This window comes from Myiozetetes cayanensis, unplaced genomic scaffold (assembly GCF_022539395.1).
Source record: "Myiozetetes cayanensis isolate MyiCay16 unplaced genomic scaffold, myiCay2020 scf7, whole genome shotgun sequence".
NCBI classification, from domain to species: domain Eukaryota; kingdom Metazoa; phylum Chordata; class Aves; order Passeriformes; family Tyrannidae; genus Myiozetetes; species Myiozetetes cayanensis.
Genome location: NW_026087964.1, coordinates 47,971,091 through 47,987,058, shown reverse-complemented (window position 1 = coordinate 47,987,058; position 15,968 = coordinate 47,971,091). Strand labels below are relative to the sequence as shown.

General features: G+C 38.5%; 1 protein-coding gene across 4 annotated transcripts in view; it reads left to right on the top strand.

Moving 5' to 3' along the window:
* RAP1GDS1 (Rap1 GTPase-GDP dissociation stimulator 1) overlaps positions 1-15,968 on the top strand; it is a 97,076-nt gene that overhangs the window by 72,738 nt on the left and 8,370 nt on the right. For all 4 annotated transcript variants that reach the window (XM_050338509.1, XM_050338507.1, XM_050338508.1 and 1 more), the window contains 7 exons: positions 6,232-6,360; positions 8,689-8,814; positions 11,511-11,654; positions 11,928-12,059; positions 12,463-12,597; positions 14,186-14,311; positions 15,260-15,399. In XM_050338509.1, the coding sequence (XP_050194466.1) occupies positions 6,232-6,360; positions 8,689-8,814; positions 11,511-11,654; positions 11,928-12,059; positions 12,463-12,597; positions 14,186-14,311; positions 15,260-15,399 (932 nt within the window). The remainder of the gene's footprint in view (positions 1-6,231; positions 6,361-8,688; positions 8,815-11,510; positions 11,655-11,927; positions 12,060-12,462; positions 12,598-14,185; positions 14,312-15,259; positions 15,400-15,968) is intronic.

Genomic DNA, 15,968 nt, shown 5'->3' with positions numbered 1-15,968 from the left:
AACTAGCAGCTTCTGAACAGCTTAACTGTTCTGAACATTGAATAAGTTACTCATTTCATCTAGTTAGGTAGCTTATTCTGATGCAATCAGTAAAGCAGTTGTGTAGTTCAGAGACTACTAGGAGGGATTCACTAGCTGCTCTCCTCTCTGCTAAAGAACATCTTTCATCTCACACACTGACACAATATTCACAGGAGCTGCTGAAGCCAATGTCAGAAGTGAGAAATGCAGGAGTATTCCCAGCTCTTGGATTTGGGTGCATACCACCACGCTGTTCTGCTGCCACATCAGGGAGGAGTGCTGGGGGCTTAGCAAACCTTCACCCTACCCCACATGCTTGGTGGTCCCTTTTGGTAGGAACTCAGCATGCATTTGGCCCAGCACCCATGGGTATGCTGTATCAAATTTGCTCATTGACTGGGGCAACTACTAAATTGAACACCAAATAATATGCCAAATCAATATTAAAAAAAAAAATAAATAAAAAAAAAGAAAATTAATAAAAAAAAGGAGAAAAAAGGATTTAGAGGACTAAATTTTTAGAAGAAAATTCAGTGACCATTACTATAGCTTATGAATGGAGAAATGCATAGTTGGCCTGTCTTTCCAGTTTTGTTTTAGGAATCACAAGTACAGTTGGACCACAGTTATGAACTGATCAAAAATGTCACTTGTGGACCATCATAAATTTTCAGGACAGCAGTCAATGTCAGCTAGGAACCCGAGATAACCTGTTACTTCCATGCATTACAGCATCAGGTGGATAGTATTCTGACTAAATGCAGTTCTTTGCTGATCTGTTAAACATCAAAACTGAGATTGCCTTGACAGTTAGTTGTGGTCACAGATTAGTGAATATCATTTTCAGGTTTTACTTGCAAAGGTTTGGTCCCAGTTACTTACGAAGAAGATAAACACTGCATTGGTTTTGCTGAAGGATGAGCAGTATGGAATTGCAGCCTAGCATCACATTCTTTGTAGTTATGGAAACCAATTGGACAAAAATAAAAGGAAAAATATTAAATAAGGAGGAGGTGTTTCAGTCTTTGAAATAGCACTTCTACCTTCTTTTTTCATATTTCTTTAATCTTTTCCAGCTTAGCACGCTGTGTTACAAAATCACAGCTGGGGACTTTGAAGATTTCTTTACTGCTCTTAATGACTTGCACTCTTTTTAAATTGCACTAGCTATCCAGACAAGGACCATTACAGCAGAGTTGGCTCCTAGTTGCATCTAATTGTCTGTGAACACCCTAATATTTTCCAACTATTAGCATTTTATGAGCAGAGAGTATATAAATTGTTTTATTTGATTCTAAACAGTTTGTCATTCCCAGTCAACCAATTGCCCTCTTTTTCCAAGAGCTACTACTTTATTAGTAGTAACTATCAACTACCTCATTTTTTTCTTAACATGAGAGACTCATTCTTTGGTATTTTCAGGGATTTATCACACGTGAGTTATACAAAAAAGGCAACTAAAGAGCATCTACAAGTAAGGTTTTCTTTTTCTAAACAGAGCAAATTAATGGAGCATACTTGTATCTCATCCTGATTCTGGACACTCGGCTTGCAGTTGTAACTCCACTTATAACACTGTTATCTAAGCTTTAAAACTAAGATTCCTTTCACAAGGTTCTTGTGTCATCTGCTTGTGTTCAGGAATTATTTTTGCCTGCTGTCTCTCAATTCTTTCTTTGCTTCCTTGATATCTTATTTCATTAGTAACTACAGTGTGAGGAGGACAAACTCAGCTTTGGCATCTCTTGCAGTTCTTTCAGCTGAAAGTGTTGATATTTAATTGCATTGATAGAAATCAGAGGGTTTTTTTCTGATGGAAAACATCCCTTTGCCTTCAGCTCAGGTTATCTTGACCCTCTTGTCATAATTGTATTTTACTACGCAAATTCAGTGGGACACAAATAGTTCATTCCAGCTTTCCATTATTAGTCTCTGTGTAGCTATGAATCTGCTTAAGAGCAAGAAGCAAAACAGGCTTGGATAAAGAGGGAAAAACTAATTAATAATCATATGCAAACACTCAAGTAAAAGAATTAGAAACACGAGTAGTTATTCTGCAGATCTCATAATCCTGTGAGCCAAGACTATTTGCAATTTAATGGGATCAGTCTATAAGGTAACTAATTGTCTCTTGAGATCTCTAAAACAAACCATGAAAGCCTTTTTAAAGAAATGCAGAAGTTATGCAAGAACTAGGCCAGTTGGCTTATTAGGTAGTCAAATTGGAGATCGGAAGTTAGCTGGATACAGTATGCATGTGTGAAAGTATACATACATTTATACATATGGGCATATAGTAGATAAAAATAATTATGTTTATAGATTCCTTCATCATTTCATTTCATATTAAACTTCAGTCTGTCAAGGTTGTCTTTCCTTCAGTGCCTTTGTTAAAAGTGACATCCTGATGTTAAATCATTCGACTGCCAAGCCTTTCTTATTCTTACACTCTTAGCAACTGGAATGAATGTTGGGGGCTGATGTGCACTGTTGACCATCTGCGGAAGTTATGTAAATACACGAGAAAAAGAAGGGAGATTTATGGCACCATTATTATGGTCTAAAAGCAATATTTCAGTAATGCTTCCTCCTAAGATTTACCTTTGCTAATTTTCATGCTTGCCGTGGTTTTTGTTTCATTTACATCACAGCTAAAGATGTCTAGCATGCTTTCAAGACCTAAATATACTTAAATGCAAAGTAACCTTAAGTATGTAAAAGCAGATAAAAAGTATGTTCCTTATGATAGTGAGATAATCAATACAATCACTCTTATGTTATGTGATGATTTAATACAGCTGTGGGGATTGCAAGCAGGTTTCTCTAGGGTACGAAATCATGCCACCAATTTGTACAGAACTTATTTTCCTTCAGCATTATAATCACAGTAACTTATGGGACGCAAATGATGAGTTGTTCTCTGAAATTCTTTTCAAAATCATGAACTAGCCTAAATCAGAGTTTTTATCTAAAATGCCCCCAATAAAGTTCTCAATTTGGGATATTCTCCCCAGATCTTACTCTTTGGAGTTTCCATGTGTGTCACCGAAGGACATGGAGCCATTGAAATTCAAGTTTTAGGTAGGTAATTCTTTGTGCTGGCGCATGTATTGATTGCCTTTTATATACCTGTATATGCATCTGTACAGCATCACTGTCAGTGCTTCTCACCCCAAAAGAACACAGAGGCATTTTACTAGTGCAACATGTGACAGCAGTGTAAAATGTGGCTTTGAGTCATAAATTCAGAAGAGGCATTCAGTTTTTCATGCTTCCTGCTCACTGTGCATAAAGTTCTGCTTAGGAAGCTGATGGACGAGCTGTTTCATCCTGAGACACAACGTTGCCTGGCTTCATGGCTTGCTTTAGTCCTGTGTCAGGCAACTGCTTGTAGGATGGATGCATGTGTCCCCTGAATTTGTCTCCTGCTCTAGTAAGGCATTAACACTTCCTGCAGTGAAAGGCCAAGATACACAGTTAATCCAAGTTACCCAGTCTGAGGTCTTTTTCTAGGACAGATAGAGAACTGCTGGCAGTCCCTTCAGCTAAGACTGAACCAGTGAGATGTTTTTAATTTCTCTGAACAAAAAAGTGCTGTAGGTCTCAATACCAGTGAGATGCCTAGTACTTTTCTCTTGAACTGCATGATAGACTTTGCTAGAGAAAGAGCCTCCTATTGGTGGTAATGACAAATGTAAATGTCAAGTCCAGAATTTGTATGGCAAGCCCAAGCTTAAGTATAAACATTGCAATTAGCTGCTGGCAGCCTTTTATTTTCAAAGATCTCGCCTCCTATGCAGCTTTGTGACTCACGGGGTTGTCCTACCTTTGTCGAAGGAGAAAATTTATCCTTTCGCTTACTTAGGCAATGGTTACCCTATTGACAACTCTTGTAATGCCATTCTTACCACTGGAGACAATTCCTGTACTCAGGCATCATCCTTCTACTCCAGGGAAATGAGACTGGTACGGAGTCCGGAATAATACCTGACCTTTGACCCAGTATAATTGCTCTTTCTTAGTATATGGGGTTTTTTTCCTTTTTTTCTTACTTGGAAATTCTAGAGGGCCTTTAGTCAGTGCACTCTGTGCTCTCTTGACCAACAGTATATCTTTCTGTTTGGCTCTAAAGGCTCCTGTTTCCTTTCAAAGATAGATGTGGTTTCCCTTTTTCCACTCGTCTTCTCCTCCATGCTTTTTATATATTTTGTATTAAGAAAGAGACAGCAGGTAAAAAAACCCTCCTCAAAGTGGAGAGTTTATGCTTCTGATGTCAGAATGAAGTCCATAGAGATTGTCTCTTTGTCCATTACAGTTGGAGAAAGTGATTTTTAGAGTGACTAAAGGTATAGTCTAGTAACAAAGCAATTTCTTTCCACATAATGTTCTATGGCATTTGTGGTTTGTGTCTTTGTTCTCCCACTCTCCATGACTACCAGTTTTCCTTCAGAATTTTTAAGTGTCTGCAGGGGACAATCACAAAACAAGGACAAAAACAGATTATTTACCAGTAACTTGAGTTCTCCTACACAATAATTTTCTCCACAGAACCATTCCATCTCCCCCTGCTCCAATTTTCCTATTCAGAGACAGATTTCTACAGTCAGTTTGGATTGAAGTAGGAGGGTGTAGTAGTGACTCACACATCTGCCAGAGGTAAAATGGCATTCAATGCATGCGCTAGTACAATTTGTACTTACCTGAAATTTGACAACTTCAACAGCTCTTTGGTGTCTGACATGGCGTTCTCATAAATTTCACTAAAGACCATGAATCTGTGGAAGAGATAATCCCTCCCCCCAAAAAAGGAAATTCAGTTACTGGTAAGTAATACAGTTTTATTAAAGATGTCAAGGCATAAGGATTCCTGCTCATCCCCACTAACCTGTAATAACCATGGCTTTTACTTGCTTAGTGTACCAAATTGATAATTACTATAGAAGTCTTTTATGCATAATAAAAATGAGCTAAACATTCTGGAATATTTTCATAATTTTTATTATATTAAAATTTCAAACACATTTGGCAGAATTTTGAGGGCAAAGAGTTTTTTGAGAGCATGAGATGGTACTAAATTTGTTAAACTTAAGATGTGATATGTTTTTATCTCCCTATAAAAATCTGTAATTTTTATGGCTCTGATACCACAGATATAAAAACTCCAACTGATTTCAGTTGCCTAGCATGAATTCCTTAAAAATGAAAACAAAAAAACCCCAAACACAAAAAACTCCCAGAATTCCCCTGTAGGGCTTGACCCAAAGCTAAATGAAGTAATACAGTTCTCTTAATTTCATTGGGCTTTGGATCCTTGTCTTTTGAGTCTATAACATTTAAGCATAGTCAAAGTGCTTAGAAACAAAGGAAAAAAGATGCTTAGGAAAATTACTAAACAACATCTGGTGTGTATATTGAAGTCTGCTTCATTCTATTCAACTGTAAAACAATGTTTTTCTTCTTTGCTGTGTTATAGGTAAAATGTGTAAGAGAAAATATCGCTTTAAATAATCTTTCAAAACAATCATGTTTCTGCCTAACCATCAAAGCATCTTTCTATTTGCAGACATCTAGGAGCAATAACTTTCTTACTTGTAAATACTATAAACTTTCATCCTATGCAAGTAATTATCAGAATGGCTTCTAAGGACTTTTCTTAAACCTTCCATTTTTTGTCTTTATTAAACTTTCTTTTTTCTCAAGCTCCTCATAATCTACATTGTGACTTCCTGTGTTTATAAAATTTTCCGTGTTTATTTCAGTGCCAGTTTATATTCATCCTAATTTTAATTTTCCAGTTTTGATCTTTAATAATAAAAGAGTATGTAGAAAAAGCTCTCAGATAAATAACTATTTCACTGACCTAGTTTAGGTTGATTTCAGTTGGCTCGTCTCAGTGAGCCCAGAATCAAACCTGACATGTATTAAGAACTTGATAACCACAAAATTGTCAGTAGCTGCATAACTCACTATACCCTATGACCAGATCAGGAAGGAATATTTCTGGGAATACATCCCATTGCCAGGGACAAGGAGAATTATGAGTCCATATCTCAATTCTGGACCTGATTGTAGTGTAGCATAGTAGAGAAGACAGACATTTAAATGCTGCTTAGCCTAGACGTTGCTTTGTGTGAAAAATGCTTTTTTGGTTAAAGGAATGGTACTACAAACAGAAATGCTAACTCACTGTTGTACTTTCTTTTTATGTAGATACGTTGCAGTCACAGCTTATCAATATGGGTGTTATTCCTACGTTAGTGAAATTGTTGGGTATTCATTGCCAAAATGCAGCTCTGACAGAAATGTGCCTTGTTGCATTTGGCAATTTAGCAGAACTCGGTAAGTCCATGATATTAATCTCAAATTTACATCCAGTTAAGTTTTAGTTAAAGACTAACAAAAGCTTTCTCTGCTTATTTTCTGTAGAATCTGTAAGTGTCTTTTTTTTTTTTTTTTTGCCTTCAGTAACTGAAATTTATTTGGGTGCTTAATACAATCTCATGTTTTATGTTAATGTTCTTCAGGGCAACTAAGCATGTTTTAAATCATCCAAACAGTATTTCCATGGCACTGCTACTTATGTGAATTATTTATTAATAATATAAATATTGTATCCTGGTGTAGGTCCACAGAGTTTTATGAGGATTAACTTTGACTCATGAAAATCTCTGAATAAAACTGAGGCAGGCACAGTTCAGTAATCTGCCTATACGATATTGTTTTAGGTGTAGAGTTTTAACATGTTCTGGTCTAAATGCTTCCATGTATAAATCATGAATTGATGTTATCTTTAGCAATTTTAGTTACAACTTCCTTTAAATTGAAGTTTGTCGCCCTGCTTTGATCCAGTGTCTTTGCAAGCGGATTAGTTTTCCTTGGAATTCAACCAAATGTAAATCAACAGGTTGTTACGGCCTGTGTTTTGTTATTTTGCAGACCTATTCTGTGAAGTTTTAGTCTTACGAGGTTTTTTTGCACTGCAGTACAATAATATAGCAGTTATGATATCATGCTGGTTTTCTGAGAACATTCAGCAGTTCAAAATACGAAAAACATATCTCTGAGTTCGTAGTGTTTGGTGGCCTAAGTTCATAGATTCCAAGGCCAGAGAGCCAAGGCCAGATCATCATATCTCATGGTCTGATCGTACACATCATATCTTCATTTACAGTAGACAAGTCCTCTTAACAACTCAGCAATGGAAAGAACCATCAAAGTAGCACTAAAGAAGTTAATAGATCACAAGTCTTCAGGGTGGGCACGGTGTACTGTGTCTGCACAACAAAAAGTATAATGCACTGTAAATCCTAGTGCTTAAATGCAACTAAAACCATAAGGATATTGAATACAAGAAAGGGTAGCCTCACAGAGAACTACATTGCCTTTCCCTCTTTGGAAAGATCCAGATCTGTCCTGTTGAGGAACAAGAACCATGGGAAGGAAGCTTAGCAGCAGCTGCTTCCCTTCCTGTTATATGATGAAAAGGTCCTTATTCTTTAAGATTGGCACAAAATTAATTTAGTTTGTAATACTTTATTGTCCCTTAAGCAATAGCTTAGTCAATCACATTGTAACTGTATTATTTTATTTTTGCCTTGGAACTTCAGGGAATATTTTGGTGGAGTTCCAGTTTGCATCACTTAAGAGACAACTGCATTGCACAGATCCCATGGAAAGCATTATATGACTCTTATTCTCTGTCAAAGCAGGGCACAAACCAATAAAGAGAGTGATGAATCTGCTTTTAAAAATACTGGAAAGATCAAAAATCCACTTAGAATGTGCTGTGCAACTGTGCACAGTGAGAGAAAACAATAATGGAATGTGCACAAAAGAGTCTAGGTCTTCAGTTGATGCTTTTCCCAAGTCCTTGGGGTCAGTTCTACATTAAAATAATCCCTAACCATCCATCAGAGCAATAGCAAAGGTGCTGGAAGGTTTTCTAACTACAGATGGCCCTCAGGAGGTGGCAACTGGAGAATGCAGAACACCAGCCCTACCACCTGCATCCCTTGTAATACTGCCAGTGAGGAAGAATATGATACAGGCAGTGAAATAAGAGATGCTTTTGTTGAATGTACATTTGAAGATCTGCTGGCTAATCTGCTGGTAGGAAGCCCACCCATCTGTACAAGCGGCTTTATGCTCTCTGTGCAGGGTGAGATGGCCCAGCAACAACCACACACAGATTTCAAAAGAAATGTCAACATCGTGAAACCACGTACATATTAAAGCGTTGAGTGCAAATCTTCATCTCTCCCATAGAAAATGTGGTATATAACCTGCTCTCCTTCCTGTTAAGATGAGGGAAATCAAAGACTTAATATATATTTTTGTACTGTTACTGTTTCTATAGCGACCTTCACATTTTGTCGGGCAAAACCAGCCCCAACAGCCTTGATCGTATATTTATATAGTTTTAACAGCCTTAATCATAATAAATTCAGGTCAGCACATTTATCTGAAAGTGTGAGACATTTATCTTTTCATTTTGTGACAAGCATGAGTCTATTGTTCTTGTCTGTCAAGAGCACTATTAGTCATCTTACCAGTGAATAAACAGTCACCTTACCAGTGAATAAACCTGGTAACAAAGAGAAAAGAAATAGTCTTACCTTTGGATGTGGTTTGTTTACTTCATACTGAATTTTTCCTTTTGCTTCACAGAGTCAAGTAAGGAGCAGTTTGCCTACACAAACATTGCTGAAGAGCTTGTGAAACTGTTCAAGAAGCAAATAGAGCATGATAAAAAAGAGATGATTTTTGAAGTTTTGGCTCCCCTGGCAGAAAATGGTGAGAATTTTTCTCTTACACTATCTTTTACTCATTCCCTTATGTGTATTTTGGTATATTGGTGTCTCTTTCAGGGACTAAATGCAGAGTAACTGGCTGCCTTGTTCAGAAGCCACAATGGCTGATCCTTGTGATGGCAGTTTCATGCAAAGTGAATAGGTCGTCATTGTCGAGCATGTGACAGGAGCCGACATTGTTGATGCTAATTCTGTCTCTGATTCACTCTGTATATGTTATATTTTATTTCCCTATGCCCTCAGTGGGAATATCAAAAGCTGCTTTTTAGAGGGCTTTACAACATTTGTCTGCAAACGCTGGCTCAAGCATGCATAGACCATTGCAGCACCAGGACATCATTTCCTGGAATCACAGAGCCACTGGCAGTTCCATTTCCTGTGGACATCATTTTTGCTAGGGGCATGTTAATTGCAGAGCTAAGAGATGGATGCTCCCTTTAATGCTTGTTGAGAGATCATAGGAATTTAATTTGGGTGTTTGGTGGCATATGCTGTGGTAGCCCCAGGTGGCCTCTGGGACTTACATTCACTGTTCAAGCCAGAGCAGGACGTGATGTACACCTGATGACCCCTCTGAGATGTTCCTCCCAAAGGAGCAAAGGATCTTACAGAGGTGGTTTGTACAATTTATCATCTGCCCTTAGTGGAAATGGAGCTGGACTGAAGTGGGAAACAGTTCTAAATATGGAAGACATCACAGTATTTGATAGCTGTATAACTTTGTTTTAACCATCTCAGCATTAAAGCTTGTTTGAATTGAAAAAATTGTTAGATAGAATTGCAAACTCTAAAGATTTATGTTTTGTTCTACTCTGTGTACATACACACTCTGCCTGTGTCTGTCTTACCTTGTATAAATTAAGATAAACTTTAATTTAAAAAGTTATTTTGACTTTTAAGTGGTATGGGAAATAAATTTCTTTTTTCAGTTCTAAAGCCACACATTTTTTCCAAAACATATTCATTATATAATAATTAGCAAGTTGCTCTGAGTTATTCCATTCTCAGAGACTTGACATGGAATAGGGTTGAACTTTTTGTGTATTTGATGTATTTCAGTTTGAATGCTTAATTTTCCCTAGATTATGTTTTTTAGTTGCCATTAGATTTGAGAAGTTCCCTGCTGCTGACCATAACTCAGGTGCTTGCATGTAAGAGGTAGTCAGCTGAACAAACATTTCCACTGTGGGTTCAAGTCATACTTCAATGAGTTCGCTGTCCTGGTACTATTTAGGTGCTTTTGATTGCAGACAATTAGCAATAGGTCAGAAGGGAAAAACATCTAAATTAAATATTTGCAGAGTCTGGATTTTGGCGGTTGGGGTGTTTTAAGCTTGTTTCTTATTTAGTTGTTGATTAAGCACACTGGTGTATCAATTTCAAATCACAGAACATCTGCTACCCAGTATTCTGGAACTAAGGGAATTCTCTATTTTTTAAAGCACCTCAGTGCAAAAAGTGCCTATCTTAAAAAAATCCCGACTGGATATTTTGCATTCCCTAACAAAGTTCATGAGAAGGTCAGTCACTCTTAGAGGAACAATGAATTCCACTCAGGCCAGAAGCCCACTGACACCAGGAAACTGAGAGTCAGACACATCCTTCACCAGAGGTAGAATGCGCTTCCTCTTCCATCTGTAGTTTGTAAACTGTAAGAAAAAAATACTTCCAAAGCTTTGGCCTTTACAAATACTTTAACTTGGGTTAAACAGCTTATTGTTAAAACACCATTTCATGAGGAAAGGTGAGAGAAATCTATTTCTTTGCACACTTCTGCAGAGCTTTGTGACTGTGTTTTCCAAAAGCAGCATGCAAAAACTACCTGAATCACTTTCATGTGTGAAAAGACTTAATAACAGCATCAGACGACTTGCCATTCCCTCTTAACAGAAAGGGAATTTAGGCATGTAAGGAGATTCTCAGCTCCAGGTTCACAGGGAAATATCTGTTAAAGATTTTGTTGTTGTAGAAAAAGGAGATAAAATACTGTTCTCAGTTTCTGTGTCACCACCTGAAAAACATATTTATTACCTTCTTGAGCCTTGTTTCCAGTGACAACTATGAAATGTGTTTGCCTCATCAATTTCCAGTTTTTCTTCAATCACAACAAACTTCCCTCCAGACCCAGCCTTTTGGATTTGGCCTTACTGTACTCCTCCTGCAGCCCTTTCAATGAATGGCAAAAGTACTGTCTCAGCTAAAAGAAATTGGTCTAAGATTTCATCAAAAAGTTCTGTATTTTATACTTGTTTGTCTCAGTGAAGTGAGTAGCGCTTCTGTACATGAAACGGAGTAAGAAACCCTAAGTTTGTTTTGCAGCACAGTCCAAGGTCTTTGGAAAGCTTGAACACAGCACAGTCCTTATGAGTCTGCCGTGTCGTGACTGAGATGCCAGAATTTTGCTGTAGAGAAATCTCCGCGTTTTTGAGAAGTGGAGAGCTCCATAGAGCTTCAGTGTATGGTTGTGCTCTAAAGGCAGTCCAGGGATTGCCTGTTAGATGAGTAGTAACAGAAGTTGGCCCTAAGAATTTCAAATAAAGGAGCTGCAATTTTTTGTACACAAGCAGTCAGTGAAACCATTGGCATCACTACTTCTTCTTGCAGTCTGTCCAGCGTGTATGTGCGGTAGGTGTATTTAAAATCCTGATTCTGACTCCCATTATCCATGCTGTTCTTCAGATGTCATTAAACTGCAGCTGGTTGAAGCAGGCTTGGTGGAGTGCTTACTTGAGATCGTCCAGAAGACTGTGGACAGTGACAAAGAGGATGATATTGCAGAGCTTAAAACAGCTTCTGATCTTATGGTTCTGTTACTGCTTGGAGGTAAGTATGGGCTGTCACTGTCTTCTGCAAAGCAGCAGCAGATACTTGTAACGCTGTTTGGCTGCCGTTTATTAATTTTCTAAATAACCTGTATTTATATGGAGGCCCTGCTCCCACCAGGCAAACAAACATTCAACGGGTCAGATTTTGTCCTCATCCCATTGCAGGACAGTATTAACTGTAGTGGAACCAGCATAGCTTCACAAATATAAAGAGAAGTTTCCCTAACAAACACTTCTTTGGTTTGCTGACTGTCTGTGCTTTTTACCCCAGATGAATCCATGCAGAAGTTATTTGAAGGAGGAAAAGGCAGCGTGTTCCAAAGAGTGCTTTCATGGATTCCTTCCAATAGTCATCAGCTACAGCTTGCAGGAGCACTGGCTATTGCAAATTTTGCCAGAAATGGTAAGAACATGCCATAATAGCTTATGTAAATTTATGTGTGCCCTTCTATCATGCTCTGTCTGTACAGCTACAAACAAAACCTGTGTCACAGTAAAGCTGGTGTTTATACAGCAACATCAGTAGTTTTATACTTTACAATCCTGAAAAGCATTAAGCCTACTTTAAAAATACTGTTTTGCATTTGTGGAGGGGTATAGGGGGTTTCTGCCTTCTTCAGTGTTTCTTCTATCACTCTTCTAAGTTTTGTCATGAGCACTGCAACTCCCATTGATGATGGTGGTCAAATTCTAAACAATGAAATCTGGAAAGGAGGAAGGAAATAACCCTTCCATTCGTAAGACATTATCATAAAAATCTTAGTAATGATCTTCCATTCACAAGTGACTTGTCTCATCTCTCACAGACGGAAACTGCATCCATATGGTGGATAATGGCATAGTTCAAAAGCTGATAGATCTGCTAGACAGACATGTGGAGGATGGAAATGTGACTGTGCAGCACGCTGCACTGAGTGCGCTCAGAAACCTGGCTATTCCTGGTAAGCCTCTCTTTGCATTGCTAACTACCCAAAGGTGACATTCTGCTCTCCCACTGCACCCCCCAGGGAATGAGGGTGGGAGAACTGACTGACAGTCCTAGAGGGAGTTCACACTGCTGCTTTTCATTATGCCCCATCATTGCTTTTGTGTCTGTTGCACAGCAGTTGTGACAAGCAGTTCAAAATACATCACAGGCCTAGTGACTGTCCTTTGCCACTTTGATCCCACTGTATCCCCCACCAACAAAAGAGCAGCTTTGTAAAAGGCAAGGAGGTGAGGAGGCCTTGGATATGATTTCTCAAACCTTTTTGTCCAGAGCACTGCGTTATGAGTTTTTTCGGTTGCTTCCTTTGGGATCTGTCTCACAGCTGAGGATCCCCACCAGAGAACAGTGCCCACTTTGTTGAAACAGTGCACCTTACTGTAACTTCTGAGACTTCAAAAATTGCCAAATTAGATTTGGAGGTAGACTGTTAGAATAGCCAGCCTATTGCAGTTAGTTATTGTTTGTAGGCAGTGAACTGAATGCGAAGTTTGTCATTTTTAATAACTTAATTTGTATGAGTTTTGATTACCCAAGCATAAAAGGTAGAGCACATGGACATAAAAAACAAAGCAAATCTGTAATACCTGTGGTATGCTTTCTTGTGCCAAGCCAAAAATAAGTCTTTTATCCATTCAACCTTATTTTACTGGTTTCAGTTTTGACAAACCATAACTTTTTAGAAATGATCATGCATACATAACTAAACCCACTCTGCTTTAGCGGTATGCAGTTTGCTTACCTTTCTCAGGTGAGTCATTCTTCTCACTTCCCTCAGTCAGCTTTCCTGTAGCCTGGGCTCAGGGCTGTCTGCCAGAGACCTAAATAAGCTTTCCTGTACATTATTACAGAAAAATGAGCAAGTAATAACTGACCTCAGTGATAAGCTGCTTGTTAAAACACTGTTTTGAATATCAAATAAGTACTTTTTTCTAAGTACACTGTTGGGCAGAATTTGCACCTTAAATACATTTCAGAGAGCTCTGCGGAATTGGAGAGCATAGACTAGTGGAGGGCATAGAAGAGAGGTTGAGGGAGGGTAGGGGCCAATAAAAGGACTACAGACTCCAAACATGTCAGGCCAGTGTTGTTCTTAGAAAGTACTGGAACTGGGTAAGAGGTTATTCTGCTGATTAGATGCTTTAGTTCCTTTGCCCGAGGAATGGAAGAGTATTGTTGGGACTCTGGGAAGTTTCCTCATAATTCGGGGTGCAAGCATTAGCCTGGGCTTCTACCTGATGCATTTTGTGGAAGATGCCGTTCCTAGACCAAGTGGAGAAGTTTAGCCCTGAGTTTGTGTTCAGGCTGAACACTGAAAATTAGATGTGCATGCCAGGAAAAAGCACTTAATTTCGCAGCTGTGCCTTCGGATCCGTGACATTTCTCCATAACGCAGTATCACCAGCGCACACTCATGTTCCTGAAGTCTGTGCTCACAACCTATTTTTCAAACCATGTCTGAAGATTTGCTTCAAGACCATCTTGGAAATAAATTATCTTCCAGAAACGTTCTTGAGATCAACCCCTGTTCTTTATTCATGCAGTTGTAAATAAGGCTAAGATGCTATCAGCTGGCGTTGCAGAAGCTGTATTGAAATTTCTCAGATCGGAGATGCCCCCTGTTCAGTTCAAGCTGCTGGGAACATTAAGAATGTTAATAGATGCACAAGGTAAAAATAAACTGTTCTCTCTGTTAAGTGATTCTCTTCGGTTCAGTCTGTGATACGCTGCCAAGATTCTTAAAAGAGAGAAGCAGGGAATTTTTTTAAATTTTATTCCTGAAGTCTTGGAATAAATCTAATGCATATGCAAAGGGAGAGGAATGTGGGTTGATTTTTTTTTTTTCAGAACTCCTAAGCTGACTACTAGGGACCCTCCAAATAAGTGTCAAATGCTTATTTACTTTTGAACTTCTTTACACTGTCACATCACAAGTATGTATTGAGGCGTGAGTGTTTTAAGCAACCACTCGTGTTTTGCTGTTCACTTACCGCATTTCCTGGCATTTCCTCACTCTTTGGAACAGGCTAATACTCTATTAATTGATAGACTGCAATTTCAAAAAGAACAAGCACCTTTGAGTTAACAGCTTGTTCCAGGATGAGGATTTATAAAATCAGAAGTCTGCTAAAAACCAGAAGTAGTTAGTGAGGTAAATTAGCTGCATATGTATTTTTTACCCAGTCCTGCAGTTTTTTTCGAAAGATCCATTGTAGTTCTAGCAAAGCTATTAGATGTGAAACAGAAATTCATTGAAGAAACTTACATGACTTACTCTATCAAACCTAATATAACTGGTGACAGAGCTCCCTTGTGGCAGTGGTCCCTCCTGGTTTTAAATTTCTGAGCTAGCTCACAACTAACCTGGGGGTCTGACATCATCTGTATTTTCCCTGCTCTTAATCAATGCATAAGCTTCATTAACTGGGCTGATAAGGTGTTTCCATTTTGACTGGCTTTACTTGCTTCAATGCAGCCTAGAGTTGTGCTGTTTTAGTGCAAGCTAGTGAAGTTCTGTTAATGCCTTCTAGTTAGTAACTTTCAGCTTGTTTTTCTAGCACTTGCTTAAAAAAAAGTGACAGCTTTTTTGTTGTGTTGTTGGCTCCGGCATCGTGTAGCAGAAGCAGCTGAACAGCTGGGCAAAAATGTAAAACTGGTGGAACGATTGGTGGAGTGGTGTGAAGCCAAGGATCACGCAGGTGTGATGGGAGAGTCCAACAGACTACTTTCTGCACTTATACGACACAGCAAATCAAAAGTAAGTTAGTGGTGAAAAAGGTCAGCTTGTTACAACTAAGATATACTCTGCACTTGCTGTCAGTAGCCGACCCTTCAGCACGCAATCCTTCTAGAGAGAGAGGATACTCGTCTTAGATCTCCCTTGCCCAAGCCTTGACTCATTTTTGGTTTTAATGTATCCTGCAGCAGTTCAGCATGCCATATTTTCCGTATTTTAGTGATGTTATATGTGAAGAATCATTGAGCTCAGTTGTTATGAACTTGCTATATATTTCTATAAAAATGTGATCCAGAAATAGTCTGTCCCCCTGCTTTTCATATGGCATATTTCAGAGTTACAAGATTCTGACGGATCATTAGAAATCATAATTTATCCCTAATTCTAACAAAAGCTTGCTTGCACATGGCCAAAGGTAAGATATCATTTGTCCATCCCGTCACCTTCAATACTTTTCAATCAAATACCTTTACCTAAACAGTCCAAGTCCACTGTCCTTGTTCAGGAGAGTATTAGGCAGAACATAACCTTAGAGGGGGCAAATGTATCTCCTCTGGAGACAAGCTATTTCAGGCTCAGACTTCCTTCAG